Source organism: Pieris napi, chromosome 10 (assembly GCF_905475465.1).
Source record: "Pieris napi chromosome 10, ilPieNapi1.2, whole genome shotgun sequence".
Taxonomy (NCBI): domain Eukaryota; kingdom Metazoa; phylum Arthropoda; class Insecta; order Lepidoptera; family Pieridae; genus Pieris; species Pieris napi.
The window spans coordinates 5,785,626-5,810,500 of record NC_062243.1 but is presented as its reverse complement, the minus strand read 5'-3'; the positions used below and the strand labels follow the sequence as shown (position 1 = coordinate 5,810,500).

General features: G+C 33.6%; 3 protein-coding genes and 1 long non-coding RNA gene across 6 annotated transcripts; 2 read left to right on the top strand and 2 right to left on the bottom strand.

Moving 5' to 3' along the window:
• Positions 1-5: 5 nt before the first annotated feature.
• Positions 6-1,227, bottom strand: LOC125052829. Its single transcript, XR_007117494.1, has 2 exons — positions 867-1,227; positions 6-352 (listed from the first exon to the last, which is right to left on the bottom strand). It is a non-coding gene; the product is annotated as an uncharacterized LOC125052829 (long non-coding RNA).
• On the top strand, positions 1,182-17,355 carry LOC125052827 (C-1-tetrahydrofolate synthase, cytoplasmic). Of its 2 annotated transcripts, none has more exons than XM_047653842.1 (15): positions 1,182-1,307; positions 4,250-4,448; positions 7,059-7,195; positions 8,270-8,504; positions 8,860-8,971; positions 10,307-10,532; positions 11,024-11,197; positions 11,539-11,704; positions 12,090-12,393; positions 12,908-13,125; positions 14,115-14,325; positions 14,633-14,781; positions 15,508-15,611; positions 16,546-16,831; positions 17,076-17,355. In XM_047653842.1, the coding sequence occupies exons 1-15, from the start codon at positions 1,258-1,260 to the stop codon at positions 17,316-17,318; spliced, it is 2,814 nt and encodes a 937-aa protein (XP_047509798.1). In that variant the 5' UTR covers positions 1,182-1,257; the 3' UTR covers positions 17,319-17,355. The 2 variants fall into 2 exon arrangements, with proteins under 2 accessions (XP_047509798.1, XP_047509799.1); XM_047653843.1 differs by lacking the exon at positions 1,182-1,307 and adding an exon at positions 3,900-4,028.
• A 3,402-nt stretch (positions 17,356-20,757) lies between these two features.
• LOC125053073 lies at positions 20,758-21,938 on the top strand. Its single transcript, XM_047654277.1, has 3 exons — positions 20,758-21,204; positions 21,280-21,540; positions 21,620-21,938. Exons 1-3 carry the CDS (start codon positions 20,946-20,948, stop codon positions 21,787-21,789), a joined length of 690 nt encoding a protein of 229 aa, XP_047510233.1. The 5' UTR covers positions 20,758-20,945; the 3' UTR covers positions 21,790-21,938.
• A 216-nt stretch (positions 21,939-22,154) lies between these two features.
• LOC125053072 (cyclin-Y-like protein 1) lies at positions 22,155-24,257 on the bottom strand. 2 transcript variants are annotated; one of them, XM_047654274.1, is made up of 2 exons: positions 24,193-24,257; positions 22,155-24,098 (listed from the first exon to the last, which is right to left on the bottom strand). In XM_047654274.1, the coding sequence occupies exon 2, from the start codon at positions 23,962-23,964 to the stop codon at positions 22,954-22,956; it is 1,011 nt and encodes a 336-aa protein (XP_047510230.1). In that variant the 5' UTR covers positions 23,965-24,098; positions 24,193-24,257; the 3' UTR covers positions 22,155-22,953. The 2 variants fall into 2 exon arrangements, with proteins under 2 accessions (XP_047510230.1, XP_047510232.1); XM_047654276.1 differs by having other exon boundaries at positions 22,155-24,094; positions 24,193-24,241.
• Between the last annotated feature and the right edge of the window lie 618 nt (positions 24,258-24,875).

Genomic DNA, 24,875 nt, shown 5'->3' with positions numbered 1-24,875 from the left:
CGTTAAAATATCATCTTGTTTTTCATTTATTTAGTACATAGCATAGGCTTCCTTAAATTGAAACCCTGTTATATAGAAATCTTTCGCAATAAATAAAATAAAAGTATTGTTTCGATCATTGCGTTTTATATTTATTTTCTATTTACATAAAAATACGTTTTCTTGCCGCGCATCACCACTTTATACTGCCAATCCAGGTATAACCGAACCGTTAAGACGTAGACCCTTCAAGAAAATATCGTACCACTACCTTAAAGGCTGGTAACGCACTTGCAAATCTCCCGGTGTTGAAGGTGTCCACGGCCTTTAGCTCTTAACTCTGAGTCACCCGATTGCTCATTTCCCTACTGCTCTATGAAAAAATAAAACTTTTTAAATTACTATAAGCTAGTACTTCTGGATTTAAAAAAAAATTGAAATAAATATAATAATCAAATTTTCAATTCAATTTAAATTTCATTCATATAGGTAACATAGTACCCTTGTGAACAAATAATATATGTGTATTATATGTAAATATATATTACCCTATGTTCTTGATGTATGATCCTTATCTTTTATTTAGAACCCGATATCACCAGGTTCATGTTACACACACCTTGTAAAACACTAACAAAAGGATGGTTCGGTCTGTTTACTATGTGTCGGAAAATTAGCATAGTTTAACATTTTTCAAATTATAAGTAGTTATAGCAAATAAGTGGAACGACAAAAATATAACGTTTTAAGTGGATTGAGAATGACTGATACTCTAAACAAAATACATAGTTTTCAGGTGACTTGGGACATCATACATTTAGAAATCTATAGAAGTAGAAGATCATGGTATTCCATATTAGGATACTGTACCATATTTTGTGCCTTACCTTTATTTTTAATAGCAACTATTCGCCTTTTCACTCAGTATATTTCTATAAAAGGTATATTCACAGGAAAGTGAACTGCTGCGAAAAAAATCGCCATAGGAATACGTTTTAAATAAGAGAATCTTTGTTATTTCCTGGTGTTAGGTTATTCAACGCACTGCAAGTATGACTAATCTAATATTCATTACATACCAAACACTTGTATAAACTACGATGTTTTGTACAGTTTAACAATTGTTGTTTTTACCTAGGACAGGTATATAGTGTTACATAGACAAAAGCGTAACGAAATATGTTGATATTTGATCAAGTCAAACTGGTTTGAGTCGACGTACAAATTAGCAATAACTGGTCGTCGCAGACGCAAAGTGGACGCATTGGACATGTAAACATGCCGGCCGTAATGTGGAAAACATCGGACGATTTGGAAAATATACTTGTGTAAGTTTTTTATAATATATATGTTTTTGAAGATTGTTAATCACAATTTCATATATATTTACATTACTCATTTAAATATAGGTGTTGAATTAAATTTTATCTTAATTCAACACCTATATATGTATCTATCTTATTATATAGTGTATAATTATTAATTACACAGATAATATATTTTTATTGGATTAACTAAAACAAAATTCTTCATCTTAATATTAATTAATAAATAGTAAATAAATTATGTTGGCCGTAATAGTGTTATAAGTTATGATAAGTTGAATTTAAATATCTTAAATTTTCCGAATTCTAATTAAAACAATAAATAAAGCTATTTAGATAGATGATATGCGTCTTTCAGCTGTAAATTAAAACCTTTTCAACCGACTTCAAAATGATGAATTATTTTATTATCTCCTGGTAGTTGGATTTCTCTTATAAGTAGGTTTAGAATGGAACTAATTAAATTTCGTTATCGTTTATTTCTATACAAATGTTATTTTAACTTATTGACGTAACGAATTTCACGTAAAGCTAAAAAAAATCAAAGTAAAACGCTGTCTGTGATGTGTCTGTATAATGAATTCAGACTTTAGAGCCTATTTCTCATGACTTGATGTGGTCTTCCACAAGTATCAAGGTTATTCCATCCTAATGGATATTTAACCTAAGTAAACCTTAACCACTGGTTGAACGCATATTATTTAAAGATTCTGGACTCGATTTCCGCCAAAATACTGTTTATTTTGTATCAGTAAACATAAAAGGCTGATCATATATTTACATTAAAAACAACGAATATCAAAATGGCGCCAGAATGTGTCTGTCCTATTACGTAATTTAAATAACCATATTTATTGTCACTATATTTCCTTTCTTATAATGTTATCATGTTGACTTACGAGTAATAAAGATGTTAATTACTTGCTTATCTAAGTTCGACTTTTGACAATAGAATTGTAAATAAATGTAGTTTTAATTGAATAACAGTTCAGCTTTAACATGAAATTAGCTTTTAACTACTTTATCAAGTTTAACACTGTGCTAAATACGCCAGTTAGAAAGTTTTGCGAAGAATGTAGACGGTAATATTTTTGAAAATGTGGTGTATTACGTTAATTGTGTGTGTATTATATAAATATTATAATGGTGTTACTAGTGCCTGTTTAAATGGCTAAATTTAATTTCGATTAATGTTAATATTAGAACTCCCATAGTGTCATAATGTCAGTTCATTTATGATCTATAACAAACAAAGTTTGAAAAATCGAACTCAAGTATTACAAGTTATAATCCATGTGAGATCCACCCGAGGAAGCGCTGATAGACTTACGCAAATAAAAAAGTGCAAATGACCGTTTTTTTAAGGTTTCTGCATTAATGTATATAATCAGTAGCCAGCATTAATTCTTTTCGTAGATGATTTTTACTGGTCTCTTCGACCTGCACCAGATCCCTTGGTAGCAGTGGCGGATTTACCAGCAGGCTGAGTAGGCTGGAGCCTAGGGCGGCAAATTTTAAGGGGCGGCAAATTTAGTTCATAAATTTTTTATTTCGGTTTACAAATTAAAAAAAAAAATTATACACACATAATACGAATCTCGAAAATTGGAGAGAAATGAAAATATTTAACAAAAATCGAAATATTCTCATATACAGTGCTAATTAATAAATATTTCAACATCTCTGCATGCCATGCATTACTAATAAGATTAAATACATTAATGATTATGAACTTTTAGAATATCGCGATTCGATATTGTAATCGAAATATAGTAATTTTTACATATATTCTTCAATGATAACTGCTATAATTTTTTCTCCGTGTACCTAATAATTATGAGATCTGCTTACCCAATTCAATCGATATAATATCGATGGTCTAATAAAAATACTGACTAAAATTGACAAAGTTTTATTAAATAAAAAACTAGTTCAATATCTAGTGAGTGTAATAATAAATGTTAATCAAAGTTCGCCAAATGTATGTTTTTTACGTAAGCTTAATTCATATTTTGTAAGTATTGTATAGTTTTAAGACATACCTTACCTTACTTTAAAAGTGGTATACGATTGAGATATTTTTTCCTTAAAATAATGTTTTTTGATAATTCTTTGCTGTAAAAATAATCAAGCATCTAACACGGTACCATAGTTCTCAATAATAATAACTATATGGGAAAAGTTGATGTAACGAGGATGATGGAGCACAAATTATAAAGTTGGAATTTTATTGATAGAAAATTGATATGATTTTGGACTAAGATATCAAAATTTAGAGGCGGCAAAAATTGAATAGCCTACGGGCGGCAAATCTGTAAATCCGCCACTGCTTGGTAGTTAAAAGTTAATTAAATTTCACACTCACAATATAAACATATATTCAAAATAAGCCGTTCAGTCAGATAGGAATCATCACTTTAATGCACCCATATTCTTATATGTTATAATTCCTATTCTTTTTCCGATTTTTATTTTAGATTTAAGCATTTATTTCAAATCGGTATCATTTCTGTGGTCCATCTTTAAAGATCAATAATCATCAATTAATTTGCGGTTAATACGAAAGATGTTGGTTCTGTAACAATTAGTAAACAATCCGTCATAAAGCCAAAAGGTTATCACATCTTGAATATCTCCTTGCTCGCGACCATTCAGTAGTAGATAGCTCCAGAGTTAACTTGTCAAAATGGTGGCACAAGTAGTGTCTGGACTCGAAGTAGCTAGGTAATTTATCAATTATGCCAACAAAGAAATTTCAAATGCATGCCCTATTCTAGTTTATAACTATTATCATACATCCTCTTGTGTTCATACCTTTTAGATAGGATTATATTATGTAAGCATTATAATAAAAGCACAAAAAATATAGAGACTACGCAACATCATTTATGTATAACTAATAAGTGTATTTTTAATTATAGAAATATATTTTGTCAATATTCTAGATCAATTCAAGATGATCTTCGCAAACAAGTTTCGGAGATGCGAAAGAAAGTGCCAGGCTTGAAGCCTCGCCTGGCAATCGTGCAGGTCGGAGGTCGGGAAGACTCCAACGTCTACATCAGGATGAAGCTGAAGGCTGCTGAGAACATCGGCATCCATGCTGAACATATCAAACTTCCAAGAGACTGTACGGAGGCTGAGGTATTTTAACAAACTTAAAATATTTCCTTAGTCCATGGAACGCTTGGAATGCGTCTGCGGAATTATATTTGATGAAATGATTTTGGTTTGGAAGGCACAAAATTTTTTTTTTTGGAAATTGTAAGTCCGTATCGATACGTTACAAAAAGATAATTTTATAAATTTGTGGGTAAAGTATTAACAAAGCAAATTGTTGTTCTGATTGTGACTAGATCATTTTGTAAGTCCGGTGGTAAAGATAGGTAAAATAATAGCAAGCAAATAAATCCAGATCACACCACTTTCAAAAACATACGTCAGTTGAATAATAGCTGTCAAAATAAACTAAAGATAACAAGGCGACCCCGGGCCTTGACTTTAATATTAAACTGTTTGTTCACAAAATTACGTAAATTTATGCAATAGGTGTAACAATATATTTTTTGTATTACAACTTGATTTCTATAGCAAGAAGTAACATTAAAACATTACAAATCTACGATATGATACTCCATTTTAATACTTATAATATACGATACAGACTTTATATTATATTTATTTCTAACATACTAATATACAGTATTTACAATATTCTTAACCTACATACCTAGTAATAATAATAATTAAAATTCTTATATTATAGAAAATCAAGTTTGGTCCCTGTGGGACAGAGTTTTTAGCTTAATGCTGGCAGCATTTTCTCGCTTTATTGCTGTACTTTTTCGTTGAGCGAAGAAAGCACCAACTTAGAGGTCACCTGTACAATCTACCAGGCGCCAACTTAAATATTTAGTTAGCGCATGTGCACAAGAACGGCCCAAGAGTCTCTTACTCCTAAGGTATTAGAATCAAAGTTGGAGGAAAGACTATTTGAGCCGTTTATTAAAATAACTCAAGGCTTTAACAATTTAAAGGAAAACCTTTTTTAAAGAGTTCTGAAGACAATTCTAGAACATTCTTAAGCTATAAAAACAAAAATAAATTTTAACAGAGAAAACAAAAACCATTCATTCATTTAGATAACACAATAATTTTTTTTATAAAATCCTTTAAAATCCATTAAAATGCGTCATAATATAGGTTTGATCAATGCTGTACCTAATTTTCTTGGAAATACGTAAGGTATTTATTTTCAATACAAATAAATAAAAATATACCCCAAAGTCCACATAGGGAAAGAAATAATCATTAATTAAATCAATATATAATATATTATTGATATTAACAACGGGTCAAGGCATCGATCTACTGTCTTAAATCGTAAAGCTCGACCCTATCCCTGATAAATTATTACGATTAAAATGCAATTATAGTGATTGTCACTGTAGCTATTTATTGCATTGTTATTTGCTTGATAGTTGTGACCTAATACGCTAATGAAAAAATATAAAGATCCTAGAGTCAGTTAGTTTTAAAAACTACCACATCGCGTACATTGTTTTAAAACATTATAATTAGTTAAATTTGTCGAATCACAGCTCCAACTTAAAACAGTTCCAAGTTTTTTTTACATATTTTCATCGCCCATATTTCAGTGGCGCGTGCTTTTTAACTCCAGAGAAATTAATTAACATCGTAATTTGTTAAATTAATGAAAGAAGCTACCAAGGTCGCTTAATAAGACCGCTGAGCTATGAGGCCCTTAACCTAATGTAATTCACTGGGATCTCTTAAATATTATAGGATAAAAAAAAAAGATATCCAAAGCCATGCACTTCCTTAATATTACTTGCAGTACTACATACAAGTCGTAAAGAATGACAGAAAAAAATTTGGAGCTGTTCTAAGGTGCAGCCGTGATTCGACAAATTTACCTAGATCTCATTTTTATACTAAGTACATATTTCGCGTAACTGTTTGAAGGAGTATTGCGCATTTAGAATTTTTAATCTTTGAATTATCTTTGTTAGTGTGTTTTTTTGTGGCATCAATATCATTCCACATTTTTATTAGCCGTTATGATTTTTTTTAATTCAGAAACTTAACTTGGCTTGATTTTGGGATGGGGAAAATTTTAAGGGAAACTAAAAGCACGGCATGTAAAAATGAAAATATAAAATCTTAGGATCTCATAAGGGCCAATTGTAGATTAATTAATTAAATTCAATTATTATTATAATGACATCTTTACTGTTTCGCTGATATTAGCGTTTTTATTTTCCTGGGAATTGAGGTTTGAAAATTATTGTTTCATTCGTCAGACTAATAAACTAATCAGATCATGAGGTTATCTCACGTTAATTTACTTTTAGAACTTAAAAACATAATTTTTTTTTATCTACTTTTAGGATTACATTCTATAACTCGTGAATCCAGGTAGAGTACAATTTAAAAGACCAAAGACACTATCATACATTTTGTATTAAAATATAGCTGTTAAAACAGGTTAAAATTTATTTCAACATAAATTGTAAAATTTATCTTTTGGAATGTCAGTCGGCTGTGTTGGGAACTTTTTACGTTTGTTTGTAATTTGATTAATTTCTATTCTTTTTTTTAAATAATTATAATTTTATTGTTAATATTTTTGTTTTATTAATTATGTATTCTGTCATTCTAAGATAGCAACGGCCTACTGAAAATCAATGTTGCATGTATGTGTGTGCTTTAATTAATTTAATCTTTTTATAGTTGCTGATCCGACTGGGCGAGTTGAACGAATCACCAGATGTTCACGGTATCATCGTCCAGATGCCTCTGGACTCCATTCACCCCATCGACAACCACCTTATTACAGATGCTGTTTCGCCGCATAAAGATGTCGACGGGTCAGTATCATTTTCGTGCTTATTACAATTAGAAGAGTGGGGGTAATACTTTATACTATACTATACTATACTATATAGGTACTAATGTTTTTTTTAATACTACGTGATTAACCAATTGTAATAAATATATATACAGTCCACTATTCTAGTTACCAATTCATACGGTTTACACGGTGATTTAATCAAATTTACGGTTTTGGTCCTTTGAGCCGCATAACGTCGCAATGACCGATACTAATCGTCATCTAGTATATTTATATATGGCGCCTATTATACGTTTGTGTACTTTGGGTATTTCACCGTATAAAGATTAATATATCGCATATGGCAGTTCTGGTTTTAAAATTCGGTTTATGGAATTTCGAAAATCTTTCGATCATCATGGCGTTTAATTTTGGATGACGCGCTTCTAAACAATGACTTGGTGCTTTGACCAAACCATTGTCTTAGGTTTTTTAACCAAGACCTGCGTGATTAGTTGAAGGAGCTCGTATTTTTTGGTGTTACGCAAAACGTGTCTAAAATACTCAAGTTCCCTTTTCTTAACTGTCATAAGCACTTCTGTGTTCTTCTGCATTCTGTCCAGCACGGGTGTATTTCGTATGTGGTATGTCCAGGATATTATAAGCATACGTCGATATACCCAGATCTCAAACGCTTCCAGTTTTTTGGACATAGTCTCTGTCAGCGTTTATGAGCCGTAGAACAGCACAGAGAAGACGTAACATCGCGCAATGCGCGTTCTGAGCTGTAGGTATATTTCGCCGCTTGTCACAAAGAACTTCTTTTAGTTTTGAAAAGGCGTGTCGCGTTGGCTCAATTCTGCTGCGGATTTCGATGCTTTCACCGATGCAGTCACCCTTTTCATCAATTACTGTACCTGTGTGTGTAGATATCGTACTTAAGAGACAAGTTCCAAGGTCGGAAATTCCTGAAATGTTAATTAAAATTCGGGGTTAATGTTTTTTTACGCATTTAATTACGAATTATGAAGAAGTTTTTCTTAAATTTTCAGTGTTATACACAAATTCTGTTTATGTTACACGTGTTATAATGTAGCCTTTCCTTATACAGACTAAACACGTTGAACGAAGGTCGAGCAGCTTTAGGAGATCTGTCAGGGTTCGTACCCTGCACTCCCGCAGGCTGCGTGGAGCTGATCAAACGTACTGGAGTCTCCATATCGGGCAAACGGGCTGTAGTTTTGGGCCGTAGCAGAATTGTCGGCACTCCTATATCCGAGTTGCTCAAGTGGGAGAATGCGACTGTCACCATTTGCCATTCAAAGACGGCTAATTTAAATGAAGTGGTAAGTGCATTTAAATATTATCAAAAAGGTTAGTCGACATCACAGAAGACCGAAGATCTGGCAGCTACCTCGGACAAAGAATTATTCAAAGGGAGAACGCTGCCAGTATCTTCGGAATCTTGCCTAAAGGGACTTCTTTTAATAATATATTTTAGTTATTATAAGTTAAGGTTAGTTATTTATTTCAAATTTCAATGTATAAGTGCATTTTATGATTAAAATACAAATATATTTACTATATCTAAATGGATCTATAGAATTATTTTTGAAATCGTTTCAGTAGTTTGCGAAAGGAATGATTTACATTTCCTTTGTTTAAAATATAGTATTGATAAATAATTTATTTACTTTCAAGACTAAAACAGCTGATATTTTGGTGGTCGGTATCGGCAAACCGGAGTTAGTTCGTGGATCATGGATCAAACCGGGAGCAGTTGTCATTGACTGTGGGATCAATCCAATTCCAGGTAATTAATATTTTTATCAATAACTGTTATCAAGACATAGATAATGATTCCACTTCGAAACAAATGTAATCTACATAATAATATGACAGAGAATCATTCCTATGTTCATGACGATAATTCCTCATGTTTTTTCCAACAGTAGAATTGTTTTCAAAATATGCTCTATTGAATTACGATTCATAAATCGGCAGTATGAGTTTGTGAGCAGAGGAAATGGTATGGTTTTTACATGCGTTTCTTTCGAATAAAACTTTTATCGGGTTTTATTGCTATATGTAATCAGCCAATTATAACAGTGTTGAGTTATTTTTCTATCAAATCATACCTTAAAAAATATATTCATTATGTATTTCGCAATCAGATAATTAATAATGTTTTAAATAAATAATAAAAAAATCCGGAACATTAATATTGACAATTTTTTAATTTACTTAATTTTATCTGGATTTTTGGATTGCTCAATCTCAAATTCATACGAGTTTGTTTTGTGCTTTTACATTAAGACGTAATCGTAGTGTATGGGTGGTGTTCTAGTTCTGCTCCTCAGCATAATGCTGAGCTAGGGACAATTACAACTACAGCACACACGCACACTTAAAACGTACCTTCTTCTTTTAGAAAAAAAATATTGATATTTCTCATTCTTTTTTATGTTTTCTTTGATTATTGTTATTTTGTGTGTTTCTGTGTGTGTTTTTGTTTGTAAAAAATGTTATGTTTATGTCTAAATCTCTCAAACGAAAGAAATAAAGTAGTAAATATTAGAATGTAGATAACTAAATCTTCTTTGATTAACCTGAGATTTTATTTTAAATTTTATGGCAATATACGCTTTTCACATAACATACCGTATTGAAATCTTTTAACATTGTTGATACCTGTGAAACTTCGGGCTGCAAGTCATAGTGAAAACTTGCAGATTACAATTTTTATTTATTTATATTTTTTTATGTAATAGAAGGCAACCGGGCAGGAGGCTCACCTTGTGTTATGTGATACCGTCGCCTATGGACACTCACAAAGCCAGAAGGCTCTCAAATGCGTTACCGGCCCTTTAAGAATTGGTACACACTTCTTGCAGGATGAAATACAGTGATTGTACTATGGATCTTCGCTGACTATTTACTCACTCAAGTTGTATTGTCCTACATGAAATGCGATCCCTTTCTGAATTTTTTACCAGTATCAATAAGTCATACACAGACCGAGGATTTGGTACTCCCAACAAAGCGGCTTGAGACACATCATTATTATAGGACTGTTTTTAATTCGCTCATGGCATGAACTTTTTGGCCTGATTGCTAAAAAAAGTGAATGTATGTACTTAACTGACAGATGCAACAAAGAGCAGTGGACAACGACTAGTAGGGGACGTAGCGTACGCGGAGGCTATACAAGTAGCCTCGCACGTAACGCCCGTGCCCGGTGGAGTTGGGCCAATGACCGTGGCCATGTTAATGCGAAACACAGTCACGGCTGCCCAGCGCTACGTCGAACGGCTCATCGCACCAGTTTGGCCGCTTAAAGTTTTGCGGCTTAACATTCTATCACCACCACCAAGGTATTAAGGTTTTTATATAATTTTTATATCATTTACTGTTGTCAATCTTTAAAGAGTTAACAAGGGCTACTTAGATAAGATAATTAGGTAAATACGACACATTAAAGAGAAAAAAATTCAATAAGTACGTGCAATGAGTCTTTAGTTAAAAAAGTATCCTTTTATTTCTATTAAAGTATTGTTTTTCGAGTATAAAATTCCTTTTCATTGCGCGAAAACGATTAACGCCTCGTATACAAATACGTTATTGTACATTTTACATTATATTTGTATTAGTTTATTGTTTATAAATAAACATAAATGATTAGTTTAATTTCATAAAATCCGTGATTTTTAAATATATATATAATAAATATATATAACAGGGGGCAAACGGGCTTATCTGATGTTAAGTGATACCGCCGCCATAACACTCACATTGCCAGAAGGCTTGCAAGTGCGTTGCCGGGCTTTAAAGAACCACACATTTTATATTTTTTTTTACGTTCCAGCGACATAGCGATCGCTCGTTCGCAAAAACCAAAGGACATCGGCATTTTAGTCGACGAACTAGGCTTGTACCCAAACGAAATCTCGCAGTATGGTAACACAAAGGCGAAGATATCGCTCAAAGTACTCGACCGGTTGAAGGACCAACAGGGAGGCAAATACATAGTAGTTGCAGGGTAAGATTTTTATTATTATTATAGTTTTATTTTTTAATTGCTTACTCATAAAATATCTATATATCTAAAGACAATGTATATTATATATAGTTACAGGATAAAAAGGAAAGCTTCTAAACTATATATTAAATTTTCAATAGTTTTACCTACTCGCATAATATGTTAGGAATTCATTTGTAGGATAGATTTAACTGTGGGCTGATTATGTTTATAATATAATAAATATATTACAGATGAAAGCTTATTTTTAATCCACAAAGTTTCTATGTTATTATATCTATGACATAGCTTTGAACTATGTAATTTATATATTTTTTTACTTACAATACTATAATTTCCAGTATAACTCCAACACCCTTGGGTGAGGGTAAAAGTACCACCTTACTGGGTCTGGTTCAAGCCCTGACTGCTCACAGAGGTCGTAACTCCTTCGCCTGCATGCGTCAGCCCAGCCAGGGTCCGACTTTTGGAGTCAAGGGCGGAGCCGCTGGAGGTGGTTATTCACAGGTAAATACTATACGTAAATACGAGTAAACAAGCTTGGGGCAAACGCCTAGAGTTATTATTAAATATAGAAGAATTTAATAATAATATTTTTTTAATGCAATCTCCATTTTAAGAAAATTTATAAATTTTAGCCTACTTAAATTTTTTTGGTAAACAATTGTAAGGTTGTCTACAACTGTCTGTTGATCTAATTTTCGTAATAATTCGTAAATAACCGAGCGAGTCAACTGAGTAACTATTACACATTGCACTTGTAGCAAGATTCTTAAGCATATGTTGCATAAAAAAATGTTTCGAATTTAATTAAATTAATATTAAAGATAACACAGTTAGACTAACACACACAATAATACAAACCCGCTAGTAAACTATTTCTCGAAATCAGGTCATCCCCATGGAAGATTTCAACCTGCATCTTACTGGCGACATCCACGCAGTTACTGCAGCAAACAACCTTCTTGCTGCTCAAATGGATGCCAGGATATTCCACGAATTGACCCAAAAAGACGGTCCACTTTATGACCGATTGGTACCAAAGATCAAGGGAGTGAGGAAGTTCTCACCAATTCAACTAAGACGGTTGAACCGTCTGGGCATTAACAAGACAGACCCTGACCTATTGACACCGGAAGAGAGGACCAAGTTTGCAAGACTTGACATTGATACTACTAAAATCATGTGGAACAGAGGTAATTTTATTTTGAATTTTTGAGGGTAAGAACAATAATCATCGTTACTACCCTCAATTTTGTAAAACTGTTTTGGTAAGCTGAAAGATAAAATAAAAATGCATTTCGGCGTCTCTTTCATTGATCATATTCTCAGAAGAATAATACAGAAGTAGAAATGTAGTTTTTAAATCAAATCGGTATGTTTCACATCGCAATATCTCCGGGCAGATATCATAATCTATATCCTATACTAAGAAGGCGCGTAGTTCTAAAATTTGATTTTTACCAAATACTGCAAAACTTAACTAAACTCGGGAATACAATAACTACTAATTGGTTTATTAAAATTGAAGTAAAAATTATTTTAATGTTTTCTCTAAGGATTACTTATTAGGAAGACTTATTGCGAACAATGGCTCCCGTGCGTCAAAATCTAATAAGTTTCAACAAATATGAGTCATACTACCTAAAACCTGATTTTTTTAAATTATTCTTACCGAACATTGATTAAACATTCTAAATACTATTCCAGTGGTGGACTTAAACGACAGATACCTCCGAAAGATTACAATTGGCCAATCACCAACTGAAAAAGGTTTCACTCGGGAGACCAGCTTCGATATCTCCGTTGCCTCAGAGATCATGGCTGTACTAGCTTTGGGCAAGGACATTGAAGACATCAAAGACCGACTTTCTAACATGGTAGTTGCCCTGGATAAACGCGGCAACCCGGTCACTGCTGATGATCTTGTAAGTATATGCTATAACGCAAATTTGGGATTTTTTTATTCTGATGTACTGTACATACCCTGTATTATGTAACGGTATAAGGTTTAATAAAGATATTACATAAAAAAGGGAATAGACCGACGAAGTACATATATCAAAACCAATTCGATTTAGGGTCCTTCTAGAAAAGAGCGTACCAATTCTTAAAAGGCCGGCAACGCACTCGAGACCCCTCTGACATTAAGAGAGTCCAAGGGCTCACTTAACATCAGGTGAGCCTTCCCGTTTGGTCCCTGTTCAATAAAAAAGGGAAGTATTTCCTAGCCAATATAACTTTAGGTTCTTCTCAAATAGAACATAGCTTCGCACAGGCCAGAAAGCTATAAAAACTATTTCTAAAATTATTTTTTAATTAAAATCGTCATACCAGTAGACCGCACAAACCCGGAAATTCTTTTACAGGCAAGCTTAAGTACCTATTTTAAACGTCAACCAATCGTAAATCTAATTTTAACAGCTTATTTTTTCACGTAGTACAAAATTATTAGTATATATTTTAATATAACGATGAATAGAAATGAATATAGATAGACCTTAAGGTAAGATTCGGAAGGGTAATTCTAACCTTGTATGTCAATGGATGTGTTGGATTTTGAAAATCATTTAATAAAACTTTGTTGCGTGTTTGTTGCATTTCTTGTGTAACAATAATATCACTGTCTGCAAAAAATATTAAGTATCGCAATATAGCGAGAAAATGCTGCCAGCATTAAAGCTGCCACAAGGACCCAGCTTTTTAAATTTGTTGGAATTTTCTATTTATCAATTTTTAATTACTATTTTAAATACTATGTAGGTTAAGAGAGCTGTAAATATTGTAAATTTGTGTGTTGGAAATAAATATAATTAAATTACTTTCTGCATTAGCTATCCATATTTTATTGTATGTAAGATTCTTTCAGTTTTATGTTTGTTATATAGAAATTCTTACCACAATCTCACTATTTCAGGGTGTAACTGGCGCTCTCATGGTTCTCCTGAAAGACGCCTTCCAGCCAACCCTGATGCAGACCCTGGAAGGTACCCCAGTGCTGGTTCACACGGGTCCCTTCGCCAACATCGCTCATGGCTGCTCATCCATCATCGCTGACAAGATCGCCATGAAGCTCGTCAAGGAGAACGGTTTTGTCGCCACCGAAGCTGGATTTGGTTCTGATATTGGTGAGACTTTTATTGAACTAAGGATTATCTAAAACGTTTATGTTTGAATAATAAAGCCGTTTGCGTAACGTTATTAATACCCCTTATATTTTACTTTTTTATCCATAGATAATTATCATTTATGATATTCCTAAATCATCATCAATATCTCTATGGAATATGGATAACACATATCTGCGGCATTTTTAACTGTCCAACAATAGAACTTAGATACCTATACATATTCTTCTTCCTACAGTTAGAAATTTGTTGTCTTTCATAAGAATTAGGAAGAATTTCCTATTTAAGAACTATAAAATATTTTAAGGCATGGAGAAGTTCTTCGACATAAAGTGCCGTGCTGGTGATGATAAGCCGCACTGCGCAGTGATCGTATGCACGGTTCGAGCTCTGAAGATGCACGGAGGTGGACCCACCGTCAGCCCTGGACTGCCCCTTCATCAGGTCTACGTGGAGGTCAGCATATTTAGAATTACCTGCACATAGATAATGTATTGTCTTTTATCACTTCGCAACTAAACAAAACAACATACACGGCTCATGTATTTAACATACTGTCGTGTATGAAATATTAATTACACATACATAATATTTTTAAGTGACCGGTCAATGTATTGCGCACCGTAAATATAAATAGGTGTGTTAATTTTGTTGATTGTATCTCATCTGGACATACTTTTTATTCTATAAAGAGCTAGGTGGTTTCTAGTTAACATAGACTAAAATATATTTTTATTCACTGCGAAATAAGAGCTATTTAAATTTGGAACGAAGATATTGTTGGCAAATGTTACTGGCTATCAATAAATTATCCGCGCGCGGAACAATTAAAAAAAAAACGCATTAATATTTTTTACTGTTTAAATTCGAATTTTAAATGTAAACTTTAAAAAAAAATATCCTTCGCTCAAATTGTGATAAAGAAATAGATGTAATTCTACTTCGTTAATTACAGGTATTTTCTCATATAAGTGATAAAAAGTATTGTCGAGTTCGAAAGCGACACTATATTCACTTTACTGTAGATTGAAAAGATATTATTGTACTTAATTTTAAACAATTCAACCACTGTATTTGTAAATAATTCAACAATTTCTGGAGAGGTTGTAACAAAGCACGAAAATTTCTTGACCGGTTATATGAATAAATGTTTTATTTTTAATATTATTAAAATAATTTTAGGAAAACTTAGACCTTTTGAACAAAGGTCTCTGCAATCTGGGAAAACACATAAGCAACGGGAAAAAATTCAACGTACCTGTTGTAATCGCTATCAACAAACATGGGTAAATATTAATTCATTATATTTTAGTTCATACTTATATTTTTTGATTTTATCCAGCTTTTTAGAAAGTACTAAAGTAATTTTTGCCCCTAGTTCTTTCTAATAAATAAAAAATAATTCTAGTCTAACATACAACTGCATTTAGATTTAACGCGTACTATTATACTATATATAAAAGCCTTTTAGGTCTGGATCATTTGTTTTTTCTAATAGCCAAGTAGGTGATCAGTCAGGTGTACCTCACACATGCGGTCCACTATATGGAGTCAGACTAGTTTTCTCACGATATTTTCTTTCACCATACGAGGGAATGTTGTTGTCCATTACAGCGCAGCTGGCGAACTAAATTACGACTTCAGGAATGAGAGTCACACGCTGAAGCCACTAAGCTATCATACATATACCACCCTCACAAAACATACTTTCACGAAACGACAAACTTTTCAGAACAGCTTGTAAATACAGATTCTATTCGAATTATATATTGTCTTCGTTAAGTTTCAAATACGCCCGCCGAGCATTGGTCACGTCTTCCATACAAACATTTAGGCGTCGTCCTAATTGGGAGCGATCGTACGATGGCGCGATGCGTTTTTCATTTCACGATCAAAGTGGTCGTGCGATGACCTAACAGGTGTCCTAATAGATCGATCTATCGTCGACGCATCGCGTAGTAACCGATTAGGACACTCAAAAGAGATCTGTTGCTTTGATTACATGATCGCACGATCAAACGCATCGTACGATCGTTATTAAAGCATTTCATGTGCTCGCACGATTACTTGCGAGGCAAATAGGACACTCTGATGAAACCTGTATGTTTGAACTCATCGCACGACGAGAACGCATCGTGTCATCGTGCGATCGCTCCCAATTAGGACTACGCCTTATTGTAACTGTGTTCAAATTAACAACATTTCGAAAATATATTTCAGGAACGACACTCAAGCAGAGCTTAACATGGTGAAAGAGTACGCCCTTAAGAATGGCGCGTTCCGAGCAGTGATCTGCGATCATTGGGCTAAGGGCGGTGCCGGCGCATTGGAATTAGCTGATGCAGTGATCGAGGCCTGTGAAACACCTTCCAACTTCAATTACCTCTACCCTCTGGATCTGTCCATACAGGACAAGATACAGAAGATAGCGTTCGAGATGTACGGAGCTGGAAAGATTGAATACACTGATGATGTACTGGATAAGATTAAGCGGTTCACTGAGAAGGTATATTTCTAGCATATTTTAATGTTTAGCCATAATAAGCAAAGTGTAAACATTAAATTCCTGCATATTTTACTTGATTTGTTACATACATTTGATATTATTTTTGAGAACACTTATTTCTCGTCAATTATTGAATTTATACAACGGTTTATTTTAGCGTTGGTTGATGTTATGTATATTCCAAAACAATTAGTTTTTCATATCCCAATATAAGCTGTATTTCCTAATCTGTGACTATTTACAGGGCTATGACAAATTCCCGATCTGCATGGCCAAAACATCAAACTCGTTGACTGGTGACCCTACAATCAAAGGAGCGCCGACTGGCTTCACTCTACGGATTAACGACATATTTGTATCTGTGGGCGCTGGCTTCGTCGTTCCTATGGTCGGTGAAATCTCCAAGATGCCTGGGTTGCCCACTCGCCCCAGTATTTATGACATTGACTTGAACACTACCACTGGAGACATAGAAGGTCTATTCTAAACCTTGAATAAAATAAATAAACCGTTTTTTGCTTGTTTACATGTGTATTATTTTATCAATTTTTAAATAGTTTAAGTAAGGAAATTAGTACAGAAAAAAATAAAAAGCATACTCCTTATTTTTTTCTGAATCTATAGTTTATAGCAGGGCAGTTAAAGCTCCTTGATTGACTTGATAGACATAGACAAATATTATATTTCTTTCATTTAGACACAACAGTATAACATAAGTAATTTAAAACTTTTCTAACTAGCAATTAAAAATCTAAATTAAAACCTTTACCAACATTCGATTCTGGGCACAGGGCGTCCTAACATAGGGTGGCAAAAGTATCTGCGTAACAAGTCTCACAATCTTTTTTTGTTATGGATTTGTTAAATTCGTATTTTGCATATCAAATATTGGTAATATTTTTAGTTAAGTTTAATAATAAACAGATGTTAGTAAAAATAGTATATTCAGACAAGTTAGTAAATTTAGACGTATGAGAAAAATGCATGTGGTACCTTAATACGTAATATAAGGGTCGTCTAAATTGTAATATTATGTAAAAAAATTCTAAGCATATAAATTGGCCTATACATCTACTATATAAAAATAAGTCGGGTTTTCCTTCCTGACGCTATAACTCCAGAACGCACGAACCGATTTCCACGGTTTTGCATTCGTTGGAAAGGTCTCGGGCTCCGTGAGGTTTATAGCAAAGAAAATTCATTCAACAGAAAAGCGGGATCACCAAACGAAATGTTACATAAAAAGAAGCCATCTGGTGGCGAAACGGAGTTCGCCGAGTTTGCTAGTGTACTATATAAAGAAAGATTTTGAAACCGTCTTTCCTTATGTGGGTAAACATTAATTATTATTTACTAGAAATCTTTATACCGGTTATAAACTAAAGTTTAACTAAGTTTCAAAGCCATTTTTCTAGAATTTTATCAATAGCGCGCGAAAACAGCTCTCAGTCATTGAGCCAGGTGTGACGTCACGTTAAGGTAAACATCAAATGTTTCTATGCTCAGCCGGTGAAGAAAGTAAACAAACTTGTTATATTTAGTGTACCGCTAGATCTCTACATACAGAAGGAGGCAGCACTAGCCGCCATCAGGCTTATGCTCCTGGGTATATGAGGAAAAAACTACTACAGTACCTACGTCCCACACAGCGATTCTCAACAGTGCGATTGAGTATCAACCTCTCATAGCTGCGCCATGTGATCACAATGCACTGGAAGCAATAACCCTGACAAACAGGTTTACCCTACAGTGGATAAAAGGACACAGTGGATCTCTCGGCAATGATGCTGCCAACTAGCTTGCGAGGAAAGGCTTCGGAATGACTGCCGGCAGGCTCGTATCCGCTCTTTCCCTAGCCCTACTCGCAAGTGCGAACCTGGATTTGCCAAAAATCTACAGAACTCCAACATCACCGATGGTCGCGAAACACGGACTGCAGACAATCCAAAATGGCTTTGCCAACACCCTGCTAACCCGCTAATGACAAAGCGACTTCTAAGCCTCAGCAGAACTAATATCAAAACAATGATAGGGACATTTACGGGCCACACACTCCTTAATAAACAACTGTTCATCCAAGGTGAGACAGACAGCCCCTTGTGCAGAGGCTGTTTCAGCGCAGAGGAATCCGTCACCCACGTAGTCCTAAAATGCGTGGCAGTGGCTAACCAAAGTGCAAAAATCCTCGAAACAGTGAGGTCACTCCGTGAACTCTTCGAACGTCCAAGAGACTTCTGTGCTTCTGGAAGGAGCTAGGCTGGCTTAATTACCCAGGAAACTGAGTGCACTAACCAATGAAGTGTGTCTTGGAAGAGAGGATTAGCGACAAAAGCGCGTTTTCCGGTTTGTTTTTTTTAGCGGAAAATGCGCAGACTTGTGTCTTCCTTAATTGGACTAGATTTAGTCGACCCCTATTGTGGGACCCCAGCGTTTACAGGTTTAACGTGGGAACATGCTCCTTCGATCCAGTTGCTTAAGTTCTTGGGAAACCAATAGACTGCTAAACCGGATTAAAGGCTTCCCTATGTCCGATACTTACCGCCAGCGCATCACCCTTGGAGCCTATGTATAAGGTAAACGAGAAGGTCACCAGCTGAGCGACCACAACGAAAGTCGTATTTACCATCACTAATCAGCTGGTGGCCCTCTAGATATCTCAGGAGCTGGCCGTTAATAATGGTTTCCATTATGTTGGAAAACAAGGAGGTTATAGCTATAGGGCGATAGTTGGACGGATCAGACCTTTTTTAGGGATCGGATGTATTGAAACGGTCTTTCAGCACTTTAGGTCAGTGCCGAGCGAGTACAGGTACCGGAAAAATCCTGATAGGACTGGAACCAACTCAGGAGCAAGTACGCAGCACAATTAAGGGGATTCCATCAGACCCGGTTGACCTATGAATGTCCAAGAAATATATAGCTTTGGGGAAAGCACGTTGCCGGAATATAATTTCAGGCATCAAGTATCACACCGCAATAATATCGGTGGTGCATTCCCTTGGTCAAAAGGGTATGACTAGTTGGTAGTATTTGTATCACGCGTTAAAGATAAATACAAAACTTACTTACAAGGAAGTTCTTACATTTCTAAACTCAGCCGAGAAAAAAAGATCTTTTTATTGCGAGGAAATCGCCCAACATTTATATATCAATCCTGGTCAAACTTGGACTGTTTGACTAAACAAATCTTGGTTCCTTTGTAATAGATTTGTGTTGTTGAGTCGAGTAGAGTAAGAAGTAAATAGTAGATAAATCATATATAAACTAATCATAAATCAATCCAAATGCGAAATCACAACAAAACACAGCGAAGTTTCAAGTTACTGAAGTTTACGGAAACGTGACATCAACGCGCTGTGATTGGTGTTTTAGTCAAGATGGCCCATTACAGTAAAATTTGAAGCTAAAAAAAATTTAGCTTCAAATTTTATTTTTTTAATAAACCAGTGATTTGAATCCTTTTTATTATATATTATTTATATATATTTATATCCCTTAAAATCAATAAATCTTTGAAAATTTGATGGTGTCGTCACGCCTTCGGAAAAGTGATGAAATTCCAACAGGTCCAAGGGCTTGAGACGAATAACGAAATCACTTTTCGATAGTCGTGACTCGTGGGTCGAGACCGACTAACGCTAACCGAATTTGTATGGAAGTGAAACTAGCTCATGCATTGCCACGTTACCAAGTCATTTGCCGCAAACCCCTGGTATTTGACTTGAACTTAAATACCAATGATAAATATAATTAATAATTTCGAGCGGTGGAGCATTTAAAATTCTGTTAGATTAGCAATATAGGAATACCGAATAAGTAATAATTTATAATATACGTGCTAACGTGACAGTTGTTCTTGTGCCTCAGAAGTCAGATGTCATATTATAAGTTACATTAAATGTCTATTGTCATTTGTCAGTAGAAATAAGACAATCAAAACATAACCAACAAAGCTAAAAAGTCAAGAACTAAAACAAAATTATTATGTACCAATCGAGCTAAATTTTATAACATTGTAATGTTATATAAAAAGTGTAGTAAACAGTAATTTAACATTTACCACGATAAAATTTAACAAAGTTTGATATTTATAACGTTCTGCAATCGAAAAGAGATGTATAAAACTAGCAGAAGCCTTAAAAGAATTTTGGGACATCAAAGTTTTGGGGATTTACATAAACTCAATTTTAATAGTGGTGTTGCCTTAAAATATCCTCGAAATACGTCTAATAAAACTTCACCTGGCATTGGGCGTAAATATCAACTAATAACGGAGAAAAATTCACCACTAATTGTACATACAGTAGATGAAATTAATTTAAATAATCAATATCCTCTGCTAAGTGACGAATTTGATGGAATTAATTTAGAAAGTAAGTTTAAATTGTATTGGTGTCAAAGAATATTTAATCTTCATAATATAATAAAATGAATATTTTTTATTTTAGGGGGAAAGAATGGTGTTTTTGAAATTGAAGATTTAGTTGACCTATTGCATAGAGAAAACTCTAGAGATGTATTTGTTTCTACTGTTCCCAAACACATAAATTATGTTAATTACATCTGTATTGTGACAGCTAGAAGTAAAAAACATATTCAGGCTTTAGCAGAATTTGTCAGAAAAGTATATAAGAGAAAATGTAACAAATCTGACTATATACCACGCTTAGAAGGAAAGGATTCTGATCAGTGGATTGCTTTAGATTTAGGTACATTTATTTCATTCTCTTCTATACTTTACATTTATTAAGTTAATATGTTGATATAATTTTTAAATTTTCTTTACAGGTAATATTGCATTACACATATTTTCAGAGAAAACTCGGAAAGTTTATGATTTGGAGACTTTATGGTCTGTAGGCCCTGAATATGATGAAGAAATACACAAAAAGAGTGATGTAGTTGATATACTAGAAAACTACAGTTCTTATTTAAAAGACCTAAAACCTTTAGCATAGTTGATATTGTAATTATTTACCTCTTATTCTTATTTAGCTCTTTGTCTGCAATGTAAATGACCAGCTTCTTCACAATCTAAAGAGTATAATTTGAATGTTATTATAGAACTAACCTAAGAGATGACTGATAATACATATTTGTTTTTATATAATGTTGTTTCAATTATGTAACCTTTTTTGAGAAATAACAAATTGTAGGGCAAAAATATTACTAGTATTAAAGGTAAATTCTTATTCATATCTTGTTTTAACAAATATTGTGTACAATGTAGGTACATACAGGCTGATAAAGTGCAAACATTTGCAATTATAATCTTAAGTTTTTAGTTAGCTTTGATAATAATTTTATCCAAATGAAGATCATGTTGAAAGTCTCATATAAAATGTTTATTCCTCTTAATAAGATACAATAATTATGAATTCTGAATTACATATGGAATAAATCAGTAGGTATTAATAATATAAATCAATTCCTATACTATATTGTACAGATAAAATATAGTTATTGCCAACATAAGTAACATAGTAACTGCTTAAAGTCCCTTACTTATTAAGCTTACTTAATTGTATTAGATTATAAAATAATTTGGCATGATTCATACGCATTCTACTTCCAATCTAAATGCAATATTAGAATATTTTTAAAAGAAGTGACTAATACATTTATACCACAATCACAAAACTTTAGTTCAGTCAAGACAAATTTAACATTCTAGACAATATCTTAAATATACTAAGCAAAAAAGCTTTGGAAGCAATCTATCTTTAGTGCTTCTTAAAAATAATTAAAAGCAACTGGAAGCATATTAAAGAAAAAGAAACAAGTTACTGTAGTTTATGGATATAATACAAAATATATTGGACCACAATTTACAAGTCTTTCATTCTAAGAATTAATATAATTAACATTTCATGATTCAAATATGAAGAGATCAGATCATTAATCCCTAACTATTGGCTGTCTCATTATAAAATAATATTTAAGAATTGTAGTCTAAAAGTACTTTACCAACTTGTCTTCCTTGATGATTGCTATAAATTAAAATAGCAAATCTCAAGGTGTATAAAAGCATTAATGTATTACACAATTTTGAATTATAAACTGGTGCAATATTAAAATATATACATTTTGAAAATCCAAAATTGTAAAATTTCTTCAAGAACTTATGAAAGTATGGCAACACTGCGCCTTACTCCAGCACCAGAATTGACATTGTCTAAACTTGACCATTTCTTTAAACCATTCTTAACTATTTCTGCAGAAATCTTGTCTTCCATTACTCTAGACATTGCTTCCAATTTTTGAGCTCTTTCTTTACTAAGAGGCTCACTAGGAAATGCCAAGTCATTGGCTTCAGCTAATGTTCGGAGGTCAAAATAATACTTTGCATATACGCTAGAAGGTACATTTATATTAAACTGAAGCATTTCTAAGAATTGCCTCTCTAACTCATTCATATCCTCCACTGTGATATCCTTTAGAATTTGGCAGTAATCAACATTCCAGACCGCTTGATCATCCCACACCTTACTAGCAAGTAGAATTGCTCCCAATACTATTCTTTTCCAGTTTGATGGAGCTATATCTAACTCGGCACATATCAGCAATCTCTCTAAATAAACCAATGTAATAATAGCACATTCAGCTGTGAGTTGTGCAGCGTTGAACAGAGTTCGTACAAATTTATAAATTTGTTTATGTTCAGGATTATACCTATCATAATCATCACTGACCCCATCCTTGCTTAAAGGATGCAACTTTTCATCAAATATATCTAACCTACGTTCAGATGTTCTGTTTTTTATATGGTAGTAGATAGCAAGAGCAACACATTTGACAGTATTTTTCAAGTTAGGCTGAGAAACAGTGCTATCATCTAAATAAATTGTAGAACAGGAACTGCTTTTTTTCATCTTATTTTCTGCAATTTGATGTTGGCTTCTTTTTCTTGTCATACCATTTTCAATAGAAGCTTTTGATCTCTCCATAAAAATAGTACCAGCAATGGGATCTTGAGAGGGATCAATATCACCATCATCTGGCTCCCTTTCACTGATATGCTGTATATTATTTGAACTAACTTCACCTTCTGGAAGATAATCTTCTAGTTTCACAATATCTTTGCGGATAGGTGATGGGCTACGATAACAACAGCAACTATTTTGGTTACCCATGTTAGTTACTCATAAAAAACTGCAGATATGCCTATTACAGTAATATTTTATACATTATCATTCTGAAAATGATACCAAACATCTAGAAACAAACAGTAACAGGCCTGTACTATGACTTAAAAGGTGAATACTATCTGAAACAAAAGGTTTATGATAAATACGAGTTGTTATATCACATAATGTAAATCTCAGTTTGTGTGTAGCAAAATATAGAATAGTAAGCCTCACCTTAACATTGTGTAAAAATTAGATAAATCGATTAATTTTATTCAAGTTACCAAAATAGGTACATAAAAGTTATCATTTATCAAATATATGTAAAAATAAAATGCAGCCCGCACTCCGCAGATAACGTTAATTGTTGTTTGGTTAATTGTCAGTAATTAAAATGTCAAGTTTGACATAGATGTATTTTTTTTTTCGCCCATAGCGCAGGCTATAGTCTTTCGTAGAAGACATGAAAATAAAATCAAAGAGGAAAGGAGTCCATAGAAAAGGCCATGAAAATTGTTGCTAAAAGAATATTCAAAATCAGTTCAGCCGATCCAGAGATTATTTAATCATGAGGTGGTCCTTGGTACCTTACATGTTCTGTCTTTGGAGCAAAAAGTCACACAAACATAATAATCGCACTAACGAGCCTGTGAATGTTGTGGTACACACTCTGAGAGCCCCTCGAAGAGAGTCGCGTTATGTGTCAGGACTCAGGGTATATGTCTCATCACCACTAAAAACGTATTAAGGCGGAAACATACTACCAAAACGCGACGCTACACCACGCCATCCGATACATGTCAGTACTTATCAATCCCATATATTTAATATGGTCAGATGCACATAGACAACACGCCATGTGATCACACGCGGTAACATCCAATCGAATTGGATCGGCGTGTTGTGGATGTTGTGAT